A 19,455-nucleotide genomic window follows, 5' to 3' on the forward strand; every position below is an offset into this window, starting at 1 on the left:
ACCTTGGGTCAGGATCCAGCCTTGCTGCTGGCGGGCACCGGCCGTGGGTGTGCGGAGGAGGAAAGCAGCATTGTTAGCATGATTCTGTGATGAAGCAAACGGAGCCTGTGTAGGAGGAAGGGGGTCACTTTCTGGCCAGCTGCAATTAGTGCCGCAGCTGGTTGACACGATCAACTGTGAAAAAAGGCAAACCAGCTAAATGGCTTATGTGCAGCTCTGGAATCTGATTAAACACTTTCTTGCCAGCTGTCATCTCTCCTCATGTACTTCCCTGGCAAACACAAAACCTGCTCTGGTCTTTCCCATACTAACTGGTCATACAGACGTCTTTAAGGCTTACAATTACCTGTGCTGGGTTTTCTTGCTCTAGCCCTGCTCACTTAGCCATGCATCTTTTCCTAGTTTATTCTGGCTAACTTTGAGAATAGGCAAAATAAACCATCATAAAATTACACACACACAAAATAATGGCTTTAGGGTCAGTGAATCTGCAGAACACCAGATGAGGAGCTACCACTGACATACACCTCAGCTGAGGCCTTGAGCAACATGTTATTTCTACTGGAGCGAACACCTGAAAGCAACAGTGCCATTTTGTTAGGCACTGTGTGTAATTAAACCAAACTTTGCTTCCATTACTGAAAGCAACATTCAGAGATTACTTATGTTGTCTCTTGTAAGGTGTGAACAATATTTGCTTGTCTGCAAAGACCTCCAGAATAACAGAGTCTGTATAAACGCCACAGTGCTCTGTGAGACATCACGCAGATGGAAAGCAATGCTCTGGTGTAATGCTGAAGCCATTATTGTGTCCTCAGCCATGCCTGAACTCAAGCCATGCAGCACACACCACAACAGGAAGGTGTGAAAGGAGCAGCACTGGGGAGTTTAGCAGAGGCATGGAAAAGGACTTGTGTTGGGCAATGGTGTGGCAGATGCACTGAGCTAACTATTACCTGGTAATAGTAATACCATTACTGTTGTTTTGTTCACTGAGAAAATTTTTGAGTGTATTCAAACCACTTTTGTTTCCATTCCCTTGTCCAAAGCAGGGATTCCCTCATAATTACCAGGCAAACAGAATAGTCCTCATGATCCAACGATGCACTACAGGCAATAATCCAAGGAAATATCGGTTCTCCCTAAGACAATGATAAAGGAAACTTCCTTTTGCAAAGCTGCCATTCTCCCTAAAGAAAAAAGAGATTTAATTAAGATTCCTCCAGCACTTTGCAGGCCCAGACAAAGCCCCTGCTCAACACTTTAAGCCAGGAGCCCCATCAAAAGTGTTCAGCCCCTCAAATCTCAGGCTGGCTTCTGCGACTCAATCTAGAATTGTAAAAATGGCAAGTTTCTCATTTTAATGAAGTTAAATGTCTCCATTCTAAAACAAAAGGGGGTTTTGCACACCAAAAATCATGAATGCATCATTTATACCGCTGCACTCAGCCCGTCCCTATGTGACAGCTCTGTTTGCGTTCTGCAGCCACGCCAAGCCAGCAAGCCCATTTTCTTCCCCTGTTTCTATGTTTGTACTGCTTTGTGCTCTCCAGCTGGAATTGGCTGCCTGTCTTTTTAAGCAGAGGCAGCTGCCAGTGCAGATGTTCCAATGAGTACGTGCAACACGTGCTCCAAGCAAAGCAGCAACTTCCTCAGAACCGGAAAGGATCAGAGCTCGGCTTTGAACACAGCCTCGGCACACACGAGACCTTCTGAAGGCACTCCAGCCCTCCTGAACCGTGCAAGGGATGGGGTCTGACCCAGTGTTCTTACAGATGCTCACAGCTTCCAGTGCCCCCTCACACATCAAACAGCCCATTTGCAGGAATTAGTTCAGAAGGTTCCTCCTCCGAGCCCCTGCACTCAGCTGGCTCACTGGCTCTGGTCAGGAATGTCACACTTCGTTGGAACTCACTGTGTTTCTCTATGGCCTGCTCCTGTCTGTTGAGAGCTGCACTGGGGGACCAAGCTCCTCGCTGCTTGCTGTGCACGTCCCAGTCACATCATCAACTTCTGTTTACTGCGCAGCGGAATGAGGTTGGATGGAATACAACTTGCCTTCCCACACGGGGCCCTGCTGTGATCGCGGGAGTAAATTGCCACTGGAATTACAGACAGCGCCGGGCAGTGGGCCCAGAACCATGGGAGGGGGCTCGGAGCCATGGGAGGGGGCTCGGAGCCACGGGAGGGGGCTCGGAGCCAGAGGAGGAGCCCCGGGAGGGGGTACGGAGCCATGGGAAGGGGTACGGAGCTATGCGATGAGTCCCGGCTCCGCGGCGTCGAGGCGGGCCAGGGCCTTCTGCCAAGCGCCTTCTGAGGGGGCGGTGCGACGGCTCTGTCGCAAAGCGCCGCAAACCGCGGCGGATCTGCCGCACGGCGCGGCGGCGATGGCGGCGTGAGGGTCTCCGCGCCGCGGCGGGATCGGGGCCGGGGAGTGGCGGCGGGGGTAACACCGAGGCCGCGGGCCGGGGCCCCCGCTTCGCCCCGCCGCCGCCGCCCATGTGGCTGCAGCAGCGGCTGAAGGGGCTGCCGGGGCTGCTCTCCAGCAGCTGGGCGCGGCGGCTGCTGCTGCTCCTGGCGCTGCTGCTCGTCGCCTACTGGTACCTGGGCGCGGCGCGGGCGCGGCGGGGCGCAGGGCGGGGGGCCGAGCCCCGCGGTGCCGCCGCTCTCTGCCTGCAGGCGGCCACGGGCTCCTGGCGGGCGCAGGCCGAGCGCGGCGATGCGCTGCCGCTGCCGGAGGAGGCGGTGGGGGAGGACGGGCCGGGGACGGGGCCGGGTCTGGCGCTGGCGGGTAACGGCTTCCTGCTGCTGGACGTGGCCGCCGGCCGCCTCTGGGTGTCGGCGGCGGGTTCCGGCGGCGGCCCGGCGCTCGCCACCGAGTATCCGGCGCTGGTGCGGCTGAGGGCGCTGGGGGGCCGCGGCGAAGCGCGGGCGGCGCTGGCGGCGCTGCGGGACGGCGCCGTGCGGCGGGTGCGGTGCGTCCAGACAGGGCCCGGGTCGGGCGCCGGGGACTGCGTGACGGTGCGGGAGGAGGTGGTGGCCCACCGGAGCCGGCCGCACCTCTACCTGCAGCGCATCCGCATTGCCAACCCCACCGAGAGGGTGGCTGCCTTCGAGGCCTCGGCCCCGGCTTCTGCCCCGTCGCTGGGCAGCCGCTTCGCCACCAGCCTGGAGAAGGCGGAGGAGCGGCAGTTCCTGCTCTCCTCCGGTCGCCTGCTGCTGCCCGGGAGCCCCAAGGTGGTGCTTATGGTGGTGGCTGCCAAGAAGCTCGTGAGCCGGGTGCAGGTTGCACCCAAATCCCACTTTGATGAAACCGTGCTCTCGGTGGTGTACACCTCAGAGCCCATCGAGGTCTCCAGGCTGGAGGAGACCTTCAGCAAGCTGAGGGAGTCGGCCAAGAAAGAGATGCTGGAGGTGATGCAGATGGGGGTGGAAGATCTTTTCCAGGAGCACCAACAGACCTGGTCTGACCTGTTTATTTCAGGTAAGGAAAGTGATACTTAACTTACTTAGAGGTTGCTTTAGACGGCAGCTGAAAGCTCAGAGACTGGTTACTGTACGGTCTCCAGAGGCTCTGCTCTTCCTGACAGGTTTCTCTTGATGCAAGTTGTGGGATAATAAAATAGCACTCCTAATTTGGAACCCATACTTTACAGAAGACATTCCCTACATCGTAAAGAAAGTTAGAGAAGAACATTTCTAATCCTAATTTGGATGTGCTGGCTTTCACATCTTCAGGAACTTTACTGATGTGCCCAGAATGCTGGTTGGAAACAGTGGCAGTATAAAAGACAGATTTGTTCATTGTAGTGGCCTTGCATAACGGAATAGCTGCCCAACTAACGTAGGACTTGCTGGTTTATAGCTAGCTAGTATAAAGATAGATGTTCCTTTGATGGGTCATTCTTGTACAGTTACGGTGACAGCTCCATAAGGCATCTGTTTATCAAACTGCCTTTGCCTTTAGTGAGAGCTTGGCTTTCAAACTCCAAGCAGCAGAGAAAGCATCTTAGGAAAATAAAAGGAAATGTTTCACTTCAGTGTGTCGTAGACAAAGGTTTCTTAGACATTATTTATTAGACATTAGGGACTGTAGTGATAGGACAAGGGGTAACAGGTTCAAATTTGAACAGGGGAAGTTTTGATTGGATATAAGGAGGAAGTTCTTTACTGTAAGGGTGGTGAGGCACTGGAATGGGTTGCCCAGGGGAGTTGTGAATGCTCCATCCCTGGTGGTGTTCAAGGCCATGTTAAACAGAGCCTTGGGTGCCATGGTTTAGTGTGAGGTGTCCCTGCCCATGGCAGGGGGGTTGGAACTGGATGAGCTTAAGGTCCTTTCCAACCCAAACCATTCTGTGATTATAAAGAACCCCTGTGTGTTGAGCAAGGTGCACGTTTGATTTTCTCCTAGTTAATGTCATACTCATGTGTGATCCTGTGACTTGTGGCTGTTTTCTTTTACTACAGGGGTTGAAATGAGAAAGATCACAGATGCGCATACACCATCCAGTGAGACTGTTAACATGACCCTCTACTACGTGCTGTCGAGCATGCCAGCTCCTCTGCTGGATCCACTCATCAGTGGTGAGGACAGAGAGAAAATGGAAGCCAGCTTGAACTATGCTGACCACTGCTTCAGTGGCCACGCGACCATGCACGCAGAGAACCTGTGGCCAGCAAAGCTGACCAGCGTCACCCAGGTCTTGCAGCTCTCAGACCTGTGGAAGCTCACTCTCCAGAAACGAGGATGCAAGGGTCTCGTGGCAGCTGGTGTCCATGGACTTATGCAGGGAATGGTGCTTAGTTTTGGGGGGCTGCAGTTCACAGAAAACCATCTTCAGTTTCAGGCTGACCCCGATGTACTTCATAACAGCTATTCCTTACGTGGGATCCATTACAATAAGGACTTCATTAATCTAGCTGTTCTGTTGGATGCTGAAGGAAAGCCCTTCTTGCACGTGTCTGTGAAATTCCAGGACAAGCCAGTGAAACTGTATGCGTGTGAGGCAGGCTGTATGAATGAGCCTGTGGAGCTGACCTCAGAGGCAAGAGGCCACACGTTCCCCGTTATGGTGACTCAACCCATCACACCACTGCTTTATATATCGACAGATCTGATCCACTTGCAGGACCTGAGACACACACTCCATCTAAAAGCTATTCTGGCTCATGAGGAACACATGGCCAAGCAATACCCAGGCTTACCCTTCCTTTTCTGGTTCAGTGTGGCCTCCTTAATCACATTGTTTCACTTGTTTCTGTTCAAACTCATCTACAACGAATATTGCGGGCCAGGAGCCAAGCCACTCTTCAGGAGTAAGGTATAAGGCTGCTGCTTTTGGCTGCTGTCCACTGAGTGTTGTCCACCTGATTCTCTGTCAGCTGTGCCTAGGGAGGTTCTGTCTTGGACTGTGAGGATTTTCAATCTCTATTGCAACAAGTGATCTGTGACCTCTTCTTGCAAGAAGTAAGATTAGGGCAGGGATTAGAGCGGTAGAGCTCACAAACATTAGAAAAGAGATCTCCACTGTCCTTCTTAAACATTTGTAAGGCTGCAGATCAAGACAGACACAGCTTTTTTTGTCCTTTTTCCATACATCAGTGTGGGACATTGCTTGTTTTTAAGCCAACAGTTGCAGCTGTGTCATGAGATGATGTTTCTTGTTATGCAGTACAGGAGTGCTTGCAAGAGAGCTGCTATACTTGTCTTTACTACTGTGTGGGAGACGTGCAGGCTTTTCTGCCTGGTTTGAATGTGTGAAGTGTCATACAAGAGCACAGACACAAGCTGGTGTTCTTGGGTGAAAGTGCTGACTTGTTGGGACTCCTGGTAAATGTTCCCAGATTCACAGACACTGTGAAGTCCGCCATCAAACCGCATTTACCACCATCGTTTTGGGAAGGTGCTGAGTTAGCATTTCTCCCGTTCAGATGAAATACGTAGCTGTGTTAAGAAGAGTACTGAGTGCTTTTTAGTGTGAGTTTGAGGTTCTGACTTGAAGCTCTACTGCATCTCCTTTTGGTGTAAAGAATTGGAAATTCTTGGTTTGAGTTGCCTTAGAAAACTTAGTTGCTAGTAAAAACTTAGCACAGAATAGACAATAGATGGTGAATTCTGCTCCAAAAAAATTAACTAGAGCTGTCAGAGAAAAAGTCTTGCTTTAGATTGCCCTGGTTTTTCCAAATTCTAAAAGCAGATTCAGTTTTGATAGCTAAAGTTGGACAGAAGGTACTGAACTAAACTTGACTGTCGGTACGTAAAGGGGTGTTTTAATGTGAGCTGGCTCCTCTCAGCTAACTGGCTTTATAATGTTGAACACTGGAGATCAGGCCAGACTCCAAGCATGTCTGAACACGTATCACCCATTGAAAGACTGAGAAAGGAAGAGGCTTGTGGCTAGACAAACCTAGGAAGAGGTAGGGTAGGTATGTATATCAAGTACAACTGCATTTATAAGCCTGTGATCGTGATCAAAACCTTAATGCAAGAGGAAGAAGTGGTCAGGAAGTAATTCCAGTTATTGTGTATTCAGCTGTGCCCTGCCATGCATCCCAAAATGTGTCCTTGAATTGATGTCTTTTTTTCACTGCTGTCTATCTGGTTGCCTTTGTCATACACAGACTTGCCTTCTGCCTTTACAAAGTGACTTGTTAACCATTACTGCAGGTAACTGTCCCTGACACTGTTCTCTGAAAGGCCGGGAAGCTTCTCAGCTACACACCAGGGCTGATGTAACACCTCTTCCCTCTCGACACTGCTTTGCAGTGCACAGCACACACGGCTGTTGCCTCGTCTGAATTGGACCGTCTTAAAACAAAGATGATGTAGATCTTGATTCCAGAAGCAGGGGTGAAGGGGAAGGCTTCAGCTGAAGCTCAGCTCTCTACAACAGTAAGCAAGATGAATGGGGTGGTCAAATAAGACCCTGTTCATTAATTGAATGGGAACATCCCAGTGTCCAAGTGAACTTAGTCCTGCTTTCCGCCTCCATTTGCACAGACACCTGACAGTTTTGCAGCTGAGAACAAGGACCTTTTGAAAGCAACAATCCCTTTGTGCCTTGTTAAGGGAGGAACCTGAGACTTGGAAGGTGTGGTTATTCAAGAGTTTATCCCAGAAGCTTGTGTAACAGATGTTTCTTTTTCCTTGTAAGCTTTTTCCGTTCCCCAAGAGAAATGCATTTGGTGAAAATACTTGAAGATGCACCGAGTCCTTTGGATCTTTTGATTTTGTTTCTTAATTTTACAGGAAAATAAAGAGTGATGATTCCCTTCACAGAGTTAACAACTAGAAAACTTCAGTGCAACTTCCTTTCTGGTATCCATTTCTTAACTTATTGCTGGGGAGGTGGGAGGATGTTAATAAAATCCACTTCAGTAACAAGTCAGTCAACTGAACTGTAGATATCCAAGTGCTGGTAACAGGTTTTTCAGCCTTTTTGACTGTAGAGTGCAAAACCAATTGAATGAAATTGTTTTCTGGCTTTACACTTGGAAATCCTGATCTGCAGGTTTCCTGTTCTAAGCATACTGAGGCTTTGTGCATTGGTTTGTTTTGGCTGCGGGGAGGGGGGACACCACATCCCACTTTCTACTGATTTAAAGGTCTTTTGGTTTTAAAATACCAAAGCTGTTGTTTCTAAATAAAGATCTGTCAGTCTAATCTGATCACTGAACTGTGGTTGGGTTTTCTTTTTGGTTGGTTTGTTGTTGTTGGGGTATTTTTCCAGTCTCTGTTCCCTTCTCCCCTTCCTCCCACCCAGTTAAAACAAGCAGAGCCTTATGTTACATCTGGGGCCAGTACTGACGACAAAAGTGCTTGGATCAAAAGCAAATACAGTGTGGAAAATATTAACATAAATGAATTTAGGGTGGGGACTGACAATGTGGAAAGCACAATAAGACAGAAAGATGCAGGGGGGTGCTAATCTCCATTGCCCTGGCTCTGTATAACCTCGTTCTATCTTGAGGTGTGCAGGCCAGCCTGTAGTTTAAGGAACACAGAAACGAATCCAGGGAACAGTCAAGCAGCAGATTTAATGTCCATCCAGCAAGGAATGAATTTGGCACATCTGGTGCTCCCAGTGATAAGCTACAGCAGGATTTAACTTTGAATTTGTATATAGGTTGCTGTCTATTTTCACATGAAAAGTAGATTTCAGTGTCTGTTACTTACCTGCAGACCATTCCACTTAAATTGGTTAAGCATAGTTACTTCCATACAAGGGAACAGACTGAAGATACAAGGCAATAGATTACGTTATAAATCGTACACTAAATACACTGTGTATTGAAAGAGTTATTAACTATTAGGCTTTAACAGAACATACCAGAAGTTCCTGCTCTTTCTTACTGGAGTTCCATGAGCTGCTTAGTCTCTGTGAAACATCTGGCATGAAAATGATAAGAGCTTCAGGGTGCTGTTTCCAAGCCACCACGGTATCAGCTGGAGGCTGAGGCTTTTGATGCTCACTCAGAACTGCCAACAGTATGATGGCCACCGAGTCCAAGAAAGATCCTTTAGCCTGTTTAGACGAGGCCTGGAAAAGATGGATAAGCAATTGTTACATAAAGCAGGAGTGGAACAAAAATGGCAAAAAGCTTTCAGGGTGTTTTACATTACGTACATTATGATTCTGATGAGCGTTCCCCAGATAATAACTGTGTCAGATTTCCTTTGCAAAGGAAAAGGGGAAAACCAAATATGGTTTCTGTACTTACAGTGTGCAAAAGAGCAGAAGGTTGTGTTTGTGAAATTGCAGAAACGTTTAACATCTAAACAAAATTCCATGTTTACAAGCACATCCATAAAACAGGAAAGCTGAAATAGTAACTGAACATCCAAAATTTAGACTTCATTTTTAGGTGATACTCAAAGTGATCATGAAAGTTAAACTGAAAAGTGTGCTATGGTTAAATTCAAACATTAAGAAGAAAGCCAACTAATTCATGAAGAAAAAGAATTCAGAATCTCAGTTCTGCACTCAGCTCATCCTGATTTATGCTTTTTGTCAGATAATAACTACAAGATGCCAGAACAGACTTTGGCTGATTCCATTTGAAATTCAGAATGCAGCTTTCTCAAGTGCTATTGTTTGGGTAGGATAATACGTTCTTGAGAAGCAGACAAAGCAGCAACGCATTATATATTTCTGTCTTCCACATGTGTGCTCCAGGCGTCTTCCATCCAAATCAGTACCTACTGTGGAATGGCAGCTATGAAAATCAGGGGGTTTGCTGCTTATTAATACTGACATTAGACAGTAGATTAATTTCAGCTTCTTCAAAACCTCTAGTTTGGTCTGTATGTACAATGCAACTCCGGTTACAAGACTGGCATTGTGAGACTTGGTTCCATTCTAACGTGTGACTTGGTTTATGCTATAGAGATGTTTAGTTTATAAATAGGAACAGTTTTTCAGGTGAAGGGCAGGTGGATGGAAACATGTCAGAGAATGGAAAATATCCATAGTAGGAATAAAGAAGAAAGAGACACAATAGTAAGTGTTGCTATCAAGTTATTGATCTCAGATGTCCAGTAATGAATTAGGACGCTTTATTTTGTGGCAGCAGCTCTGTAGAGATCTAAATGACTGTTGTTGCCTGGTTTGCCCTATTAGTGAAGATTGTTTGCCCCTTTTCATTAACAAGCTCACACTGCATTATACCACAGGTCAGCATGCGCATTTGGGGTGTAAAAATGCCCTATTCTATGCCAGGGATGTGCTATTGATCTAACATAGGTACATAGGAAAGAAATGAAGTGTGGCTCACCCGTTACAGCAGCGTTTCTCCATTATCATGGACAGCTGGTTCTTTGTATTGCTTGAAACAGCTTCCACTTCAAAGTGATTACAGATTGCTTTATTGAAGAAGTATGGCATGCTGAAACACACGACTCAATCTAGAAAAGAAGATTTAGGTTTGCACTCAGTGCAAAGTGGCAGTTGCCATTCAGTCACAAAACAAACCAGAACAGAAGAAAAGCTCATGATCATAGATAGGATCATACCAGAAGTCAGGTTGGAAGGGGGCTTCCAGAGATCCTCTAATCCAACCCCACTGATATGTCCCTGTCTGAATATATCAAACACAGTCACTGTGTCTGATGTTAAAATAATCCATTTAACATTTTCCCTCTGAAAACACCACTTATGAACTTTCAAGGCAATAGGAAAGCAAACAGATGCTACAAGCAACTGTTGGATGGGGTTTTTTAACCAAGTTATTTATATCACCTGGATCCAAGGTCCATCTAAGCTGCTGTTTGGGAGGTTTTAGCATCTTGGGCATATAAAAATTTAACCCACAATCACACACTTTTTCCACTGGTATCAGTCACATGTCTCAGAGATAAACTAACTGCATTTTAAGTCCCATGTCCCAGAGGTAGAAAAGAGGCTATAAAAGGCAATATACAGAAAGCTGTCAGCAGGAAAGTGGACAGCTCTCCAGGGAACAGCCTTCCAGTCCATGGATTTCCCATTGCTTTGAGGGTGGAGGAATCTTTACTGCTTGTGTCTCCTTGCTCCCTTGCATCTCTTTCGAATAGCAGTTATACAGCACTTGACCTGAGTATTAGTGCTACTATGTCTTATTCTATTTGCAACCCTCTTTACACCTTCCCTTTCTCTTCCCCACTCTCAAATGTGATCGAAGCAATGTCCTGCCTGTGCTCACGTGCACAAACTCACCAAACACTTGACCCTAATGACCACATTAAGCTGGCATGACTCCCCCTGCTCAAAGCACCCTGGCATGCAACACTGCTAATGGGGAAGAAAATCTTTCCATACTCCCTTTTCCTTTGAGACTGATTGGGAAAAGGTTCTTGATGCTGCTCAAGATCCCCTCAATCTCAGTGTATTGAGGTGGTTTATCAGGCCCCACTTCATTCAGTGTGAGTTTTCCCTGCCTTCGAGTTTATTTTGCTTGTAATGGGGCTAGTAATGCACTAGAGGGCCTTGTACTAAGCTTTTAGAAGCTATTGCAATACAAATGTTAACAGCGTGCAGCCTGGTGACTTTACTAATCCTAACATACCCTGCTGAATAACTCAAAAGACACATAAGGGAGTAGATGTAATGTGAGGAAAACCTCAGAGACTTCAGCAGAAGTGTCAGCCCAGCTCAAGAGGCAATTCACAGAGTGATAAGTAAATTGCAACTGCCTGAACAAAGAGCAGCCCTTCATTTCTCTAACAATGAGGCCTTTTGGAGTTAAGGCCATCCATTAAGAATGGACCTAAGGAATGGATTATACAGCTTCTTTAATACAGCCCCTAGGGAGTTTCTTACCAGGAGGGACAGTATCCAGATCCTGGGAGAAACGTGTCGACGTGGTTTTGTTCTTTCTTCGGTGACAGCTGGTAGTATGATGCCTTTGTTTCTCTTCCTTCACAGCAAATGGAGCTCTTCCAGATGACCTGCAGCAGGGCCTTTTGCTGGTGGTAGATTATGCAGTTGCTCCAAGCCTAGCTGCTGGGGAGACACAGTGAAACCCATCATGTTTTGCACTGGCAGGGATGGAGTCACCTCCATGTGTACAGTGAGTCCAGAGAACACCACTCCTAGGGCTTGGTTTCAGACACAAAAAGGCCTGATGGTACTGAAAGCCTAAAAATCACCCGAGGAGGAGCTATTCACACTGACTGCCATTACCTGGGTCTCATCTCCCTCCCAGGAGTCTCTGGTGGCCCTTTCTACAACCAAGGTGCTGGTGCAGGAGAAGGGCATGGTGTCATCAGCATCGCTCTAGTCTTGGCTGCAGTCATTATCTCAAGTGTTATGTCTTCACTCAGGTCTCTGCTGGATCCTGCAGGGAAGGTTCTAGGTGTCACTGCTAGAGCATACAGACACTGTGCTCTTCCTGGGGCTCCCCTTGAGATTTTTGCCACCTACTTTTGAGCCAAACCTACTTCATGTACAAGTAACCTCTGCAGACAAGCCGGTATCAGTGCAAGCACAACCTCTGCTGTAAAAATAAAGTACCCTTCTTAATAGTTATCCCCATTATTTTCGCTTTCAAATAAGTCCCAATGCTTAGGAATGCATTCTCCCTTTACACTAGATCTGTCTGAAGATTTTACTGGTGTGACTTCAGAAGCTTGTATTCATCAATAACACTGACTGTTGCAATTGCACCCTAGGAAGCAGCACACCCTGCTCAAGTCAATCGATTCTTTTTTAATATAAACTTTAAAAAATCACTGAGAGTCAACATTCTTATGTAAAGAATTAAAATTAAAATTTATTATTTAAAATTGTTATTTTTTATTATTCATTATTTAAAATTTTAACATTTAAAATGTAAAGAATTACTTCAGCTATTTAAATCCTGCATCTTGGCTTCAACCTTCACAAATTCGTGGGGCTCATGATCTGATTTTTCACTTGTTCTACATGTCTATAGAACCCAAAGAGAACTGGATGATAGATACCAAGAAGGGAAACAGTTTGAATAAAGTCCTAATGGTGACACCTGTGATCAGAAACAACTGGGAAATTACACTTTTAACAACAGATTATACCAAATCATACTGCAATATACACCATGTTTCACAAGGTGAAAGAAAAACGTGTGTCCCTGCCACTTCTTCCTGTGTATTCTTAAGACTGGAGACTGTATTTAATGATAACACCAGAGACCTTTTACAGCCTTTCCCTGCCTCGGGCTGGAGCTTGCTACCCTCACCTGGGGGAAGATGTGAGCCTGCTGAGAAGAGGCTGGGCAGCAGGAAGAGTCAGAGAGCCACAGGAGCCACCCGGGGCGTAGGGGTGACAAAGCAAGGCGCAGGCAGGGCTGAAGGCAGCAGGCAGCTGCTGAGCAGGACTCACCACAGCAAGCAGTGGTGATGCCCCATGGGAAGACAGCACGGGTGCAAGCTGGTCCATGCAGGTGAGTGGGGAGCGCTGCAAAATGCTTTTACAGATTGATTTTAACACCCTGTGGTCTTGGGACATAGCAAGGGGAAGGGTAAAACCCAGCAGAGAGCGCCGGCAGCATCTCTGCAGAGCCATCTCCTTCATATCCCTGTTGCTCCTTTTTAAGCCATTCACATGGTGGGTGAAGACCTCTGAACTGTCACCGCCAGCTGACACACAGACACAAATGGGGTTCTTTGCACAGCACAAGCAGAATCACCACCTTTAGCCTAGTATTAAGTTAACCCCCCTATTTCTATTTCTTTCATTGTCACAGAAGGTGGGCAGTATAAAAATCAAGGTGGGTTTCTGTTGTGGTTTTCTTCTCCCTCCTGGCACATATATAGGTAGGTTCAGGATAAAATAACTGATTAAAAAGGGAGCACAGGTGACTCCAAGGTAAGCAATAGGCAGAGTAAGGAAAAGACTGGAAATTCGTTGTGAGAACAGAAATGTGTCTGGGTTCAGAGAGTAATTTTTCTTGGCTTGCGGCTCTTTTCAGTGAGACTTTTGCATTTGTTACCTTTAGATTGAAAAGAAATATAGATAAACATATGTTGTATTAAATACAGATAAATATATATTGTATTAAATACATAAAATGTGGCTCTTTATCATCTTTGGGCACTGCACTTTCAATATTTTTATCTATTTTACACCCATTGACCACCATTCTGCTGTGAAGAGCCCAGCAGAAACTTCATTTGCCTAATACCAGCCTCTGCTGAGAAATAGCAGGCTTTATATAGGTGGATTTATTTCTCTTATTAAAAATAGAACTTCATGTTTCTAAAAGAACTGGGGATCTGAGGAGGGCTTTTTTTCCATCACCTCTACTATGCAGAGGAAAAGAGAAAAGGAAAAAGAAGGATGGAGCTGTCGGGACTGATCATCAACCCAGTCCCAGGTTTGTGCTTTATCAGTGGCAATGAGGGCTGTCTGGTTATTCAGGATCGACAGCTTAAGAATACCTCCTGAGTTGTTTCCATGAGTATTATAAATGTGAGATTGTAACTGATTAATAGCTCTGAAAATGAAGATCTTTACTTTGCTGTATGGAGCCTGGGTGTCATTTATGTGCGGCATGAAAGAAGGACAGAAAACTGCAGTCACGAAGCTCAAACAGTAAAACATGGACATGCGTCTGCTGCAAAAACTGAAACAAAACCGGCATTTTATTCATTTTCCTTTTTTTAGACAATCTTTTGGCAGTGTCTGAGCTCATTTGAACGCACCGACACAAAGTATTCATCATCTGGAAATTCCAACTAAGAACAACTTCCACAGGTTTGATTAAAAAACCCCACCAGCTCCAGTCTGTGATCACTGGGATAAGTAACCCACCTTGCCTGGGGTGCTTCTATCTAAACCTGGACAGAAATACCGCAGAGAATAAAACCTACAGCAAATGCTTGAAATATCACAGGAAACCAGATTGATTCTGTTAACGTGCTTCTGCGGCTCTATCATGGAAACAGCCTCTTTACCACAGCTTTTCTTTTAAAGAAAACATCATAAAATATGTCTTGCAATCATATTCAGCTACTGCACATTCCCTGTGCTTAGTTTCAGAATGTCATGAATTGGTAAATATTGCCATTAGTGCCAGACATGTTTTCAGGAAGAAACAGGGATCAGACCCCCAATTCTTTCCTTTCCCTGAATTCTCTCTCTTTTTGTAGATGTTCTCCCCCCTCCAATGCTGGTGGTAGAAAGACAATTCAAAGGATTTTGACAGCATGCGTGGTCTCCTTCTGCAGCCTCCTGGGAACCATTTCTTTTGATGTGAGCAACAGCTTGGAAATATGGAGAAACACAGGGAAAGCCCTTCAGGAACTCACCTCCTGTGAAAACCTTTGGGCTGCTCGCCTCATCTATCTCCTGCAGGAAGAAAGGCACAACTGGCTGTTCCCGGCAGCAGATGAGAGGAACGGATCATTTCTTGCTCAGCTCTTGGGGAATTTAAATTCCCTCTGTAAGGCGAGTGAAGCAGAACTGCGTTGTGAGAATTGCCAATGCAAGAAGGAGAAAACCTCCATTTGTGGGTTTTACATCCCTCAGGTGAAACAAAGATTAAATAGCACAGGGGATACTGATGCCACACAGGTGCTGTCCAGAGTGATCTCTGAACTGCTGGAGCACTTCAGTAGTCCCCACCAAGACCTCAAAGCTACGAGAGACAATCCTGACTGGGCACACATAGTAGCTTTTAAACTCATCCTTCAAATAAGAGAAGCCATGCTTAAAGCTCGTTTGATGCCAGCAGCTACAAGCTTTCAAACAGAACTGAATCATTTTTTTGCCCTTCTGAACTATGCTATCTTCTCCTCAGAGAGCGTACGACAGTGCTGGATGGATAACGTCAATCTGTCACTTCATTTCACACACTATGAAGGAATCCCTTTCTTCATCCCGTTCCTGGGCTCAGATGAATTTGTGTCCACTGCCACCTTGGTAAAGGGACTGCATTATGCACAGAGCTGCCTGCTGCAGAAGGGACAGGAAATTCTCCTCAAGAAATCTAAAGAAATAGTCTCCACAATGAGCCTGAAGATCAGTCTGCTAGTGATAGCTTGCCTCATATACCCCATAATCCTGATGTCCTTCAAGCAAATGACAGATTGGATACACAATTATGCCAGGAACCTCAAGGAAAAGACAGAGGCTTTGAAAAGGGAGAGGCAGCTAGCTGAGGACCTCTTACACCAGATGTTGCCAAAATCTGTGGCCAAGCAGCTAAGGAAACGCCAGAAAGTTGAGGCAGAAAACTACGACCAGGTTAGCAAATGGATAGGATGCTGTCACCAAGGAGAGAAAAGTATTCACCTAAGAAAGCACCTACCTTGCTGCCACTTGGAGGAACCTGGCTTTGCACCAATAGTTGAGTGTGGATGAAAATCCAAGGATTCACGATGGCTTTTGGGAAGAGCTGTGCAATGAGCCACGAAGCTGACAGGGAAGGAGGAACAGCTGAAGTTTCCAGATGTGTAGCTTTAGATGTCAAAGATCCTGTATTAGCAAGTTGTCTCCTTTGGGTTTTAAGAGCCTACTCATGAGAGGCAGCCAGCATCATTAGATCACGAGTACATAGGAGCAAGGATTGAGTTTCCACCTTGTAAAATGGGATGAATCCCAAAACACCAACACAGGACAAATCCCGTCTGTACTTTTCCATCTTATTTCATAAACAGAAAGGAGAGCATTGGACTTAGAGGAGGATGAGAGGGATGGATGATCTTAGAGCCTCAAGTGTGTAACTGTAACGAAACCTGTTGACATAAAACCAAGGGTAGAGTTCAGTCAGGCACCCATTTATGTGGCAGCTCTGCCACACACCATGAGCTGCCTCCTGAATTCAGCAGCTGTGCTGCATAGCCCACAGCCAAAATCCTCCTGCTACAGCAATTGCCATTCTATTTACTCTTCTCTCCTGGATGCTCCATTACCTTCAGCTGTGAAACACAATAATAAATGTTTGCATTTCATTTGGAGGTGTCATTATCAAAACAACAACCTGTAATTGCACAATTAATTAGAATCCACAATAGTCATGACATCAAAAGTAGCTGAACCAAGGCAGGGAGTGAAAAGGTGCCTCTTCTGGATTAATTGGTATTACCAAGGATGAATAAAAGAACTATTTTAGCTTAAACACTGACACAGTCCAGGCAGCACAGAGAAGAAACACTGGATTCTTAGCCAACAGCTATAAGGCTCATTTCCCTTCCTCAATTCAGTTGTTATGGTTTCTGTGGGTCTTTCTTTTATAATTTGATTTTCTTTTAAAGGGAGTTTCCCTGTAAAGTACTTGATCACAACAGAGATAAACATCATTTGAAGAGAACCCAAACCCAGTTAATATTCCCTAATGCAGCAAGAGCAGAGACAGCAGCTGGGTTTGTATTTTGCAGTTTGTTCAGATACCTGGCTGAGATCTCTACCACAGTTTAAATCACTTGAAAAGAAAAATCAGGCCCTACTTTAGTAAGTCTGCTGATCACTGCTCAAAGCATTTGACTTTCAGCCTCCCATCTTGTACAAGGTATCCAGAGCAGTGCAGATGATGAAGTTACGCTTCTCTCCAAAGTCTATCTGTCAAAGCAATAGGGAACAATTTGGAGGCAGAGCTTGTTAGTTCAGGCTTGTATCTATTAAGTTCTGTAACACCAGTTCTATGCACAGCCTGTGCCTTTGGCTGTTCTGCTTGGAATTTCACAGGTTCCCAAAATCTTCAAAGGTTCAGCCAGTGTTGCCTGGAGACCTGAGCTTCCCCCTTCCCTTCTCCCTCTAACAGGTGACCATCTTTTTCTCGGACATCGTGGGGTTCACAAGCATCGCTGCCTCCTGTACTCCCCTGCAAGTTGTTGAGATGCTCAACAATCTCTACGTCTGCTTTGACAGCAGGATTGAGTCTTATGATGTTTACAAGGTGAGTACAAACCTGCAGGCAAGGAAGCTGGAAGCTGCTGCAATCTTTCTTACTTTGATCCTTAGGGAATACCTAATACACCAGGCCAGCTGGCCAAAAGCCATGAAATCCCAAACCTGCCAATCCACAGGGACTACACAGCAAGTGGTGGACAGCCGAGGCAGGTTTTATTCTGATCTCCCTTTGAAAGTAAAGCTGGCTGCCTGCCACTTAGTGACACATGCCCCTTCCCATCAGGTGGAAACCATCGGTGATGCCTACATGGTGGTGAGTGGCTTGCCAGAGAGGAATGGCACCAAACACGCTGATGAGATTGCCAAAATGTCTCTGGATCTGGTGGCAGCAGTTCGCCAAGTCGTGATCCCTCATATGCCAATGGGCAGACTACAGCTGCGGGCTGGGATACACACAGGTATGCGGGCTGAGGTGGAGCCAGGAGAAAAGGAGAATAAGACACAGACTAATTGTGTGAGAAGAATTCTGCATTTCTGTGCAAGCCATTGACTCTCTGAAGGACCTTGGGCATCTCCCTGCACTTCTCCCACTTGTTTCTTACTGGGGCCTCTCTGCCCTGTGTTTTCCCAGGACCCTGTGTAGCTGGAGTTGTGGGGTACAAAATGCCTCGATACTGCCTTTTTGGGGACACTGTAAACACAGCATCCCGCATGGAGTCCACCAGCTTGCGTAAGTCACTTGGGCACTGTGTGTTCCTTACAGGCCAATCAGGCTCACACCTACACTCCACATCTCTTAGGTGCTGCAGGCAAAGGAAAACCCCTAACACCCAAGTTGTGTGTGCATAGCCAAGTGTGAAATAAGGTTTGTACAGAGGGAACATTCTCTGTGGCATATCCCAGGCTAGAGAGCTACTCACCACAGATCTAAAGAACCAGCACGTGCATGACCTGCAATCCCCACTGTCCCTGTACATTCACTGGTTATCAAATAAGCAAGGGAAACTCTTGTGTATCCACACGGGCACGTAGATTCACATCCCTTATGCCACTTCTGGAAAGTGACTGGAAATAAGGGGAGAAAGAGAGTGACAAAAGCCAAATAGGTGAGCAGAGTTTGATTTTAAGGACTTTTAACACAAAGATATTGTTAAGAAATATAATGGCTATATAGAAGAGGGGAGTGCATGCTTTCTTGGTCCAGCCTTTGCTACCAGTACTACCTATTTTAACTGCTGTACAGCGCTGCTGTGCACACACCCAGTTCAGCACTGTGCTGCTCTGTTTCAGCCAACATGCATGTACAGTTGTTGCAGCGTCCTCAGCCAACGTTTAAGCCATCTTCCCCTTCTTTGTGCTTCTTCAACTGATGTTTTCCAAACAGGACATGGAAACACTGGGCTGCTAAATGCGGAGGGCTGGCATGTGGTCTCTGGGAATAGGAGAATCACTCATTTCTAATGCTCTGCTCTGAATCCTAGCACAGAAGATCCATATCAGTTCTGCTACATATGATGCCCTTCTCGCAGATGATGCCTATGAAATTGAACTGAGAGGAGAAATTGAAGTCAAGGTAACAGCTTTTCTCTAACCTTGCAATAGTAAAGATGTGCAATGAGATAGGAAGGAGATATGATAGATTTGGCCATTGTTCTTCTGTGAATTGTAAGTCAATATTTAACCATAGCCTCAAGGTTCTTCTGCTAATTCAGTTGGAAGTGACTAGACATTACTCCTCCTCACTGACAAAACAGGGATACTGTGTGCTTTGAAATCCAGCTGCTATGTCTGCACTTGCACAGGACCACATGAATATGGTTGAAAGCATTAGGATTCAGTTACAAAGACACTGATAAGGCTGATTTTAAACCCTTAGTAACACTGCCAGTGACCAGCAAGGCTTTTCTCTGAACTGAAAGAACTACTAGCACCCAAACTGCACACAAATTACCATTCTTTCCCCAAAGAGCAGCCACTTCCGAGAAGAAGAGTTAACAAACGTGGTACAGGTGGTAGCTCTGGCCATAGTGATTCTCTGCTCTGCTTCATACCCCATGAAAACAGCTAATTTCTGCTCTCTCCTCATCCCAGGGCAAAGGGAAAATGAAAACCTACTGGCTTCTTGGTAACAAGAACTACAGTGTCCAAA

At 46.1% G+C, this 19,455-nt stretch overlaps 3 protein-coding genes across 3 annotated transcripts in view; 2 read left to right on the forward strand and 1 right to left on the reverse strand.

The window, feature by feature from the left end:
• The first annotated feature begins 2,430 nt into the window (after nucleotides 1-2,430).
• On the forward strand, nucleotides 2,431-7,676 carry KIAA2013 (KIAA2013 ortholog). The gene is made up of 2 exons (XM_061450073.1): nucleotides 2,431-3,484; nucleotides 4,468-7,676. Exons 1-2 carry the CDS (start codon nucleotides 2,500-2,502, stop codon nucleotides 5,325-5,327), a joined length of 1,845 nt encoding a protein of 614 aa, XP_061306057.1. The 5' UTR covers nucleotides 2,431-2,499; the 3' UTR covers nucleotides 5,328-7,676.
• A 9,259-nt stretch (nucleotides 7,677-16,935) lies between these two features.
• Nucleotides 16,936-19,455, reverse strand: part of CLCN6 (chloride voltage-gated channel 6) — a 58,259-nt gene continuing 55,739 nt past the window's right edge. Inside the window, exon 24 of the mRNA XM_061450068.1 lies at nucleotides 16,936-17,015. The gene's annotated coding sequence lies outside the window, so the exon portion shown is untranslated. The remainder of the gene's footprint in view (nucleotides 17,016-19,455) is intronic.
• Nucleotides 17,074-17,868, forward strand: LOC133267644 (speract receptor-like). Its single transcript, XM_061450075.1, has one exon. It carries the CDS (start codon nucleotides 17,293-17,295, stop codon nucleotides 17,854-17,856), a length of 564 nt encoding a protein of 187 aa, XP_061306059.1. The 5' UTR covers nucleotides 17,074-17,292; the 3' UTR covers nucleotides 17,857-17,868.

The sequence above is a fragment of the Pezoporus flaviventris genome, unplaced genomic scaffold, assembly GCF_033815535.1.
Source record: "Pezoporus flaviventris isolate CSIRO_AGI_PZ_B2104156 unplaced genomic scaffold, CSIRO_AGI_Pfla_v1 ptg000009l, whole genome shotgun sequence".
In the NCBI taxonomy this organism is placed as follows: Eukaryota; Metazoa; Chordata; class Aves; order Psittaciformes; family Psittacidae; genus Pezoporus; species Pezoporus flaviventris.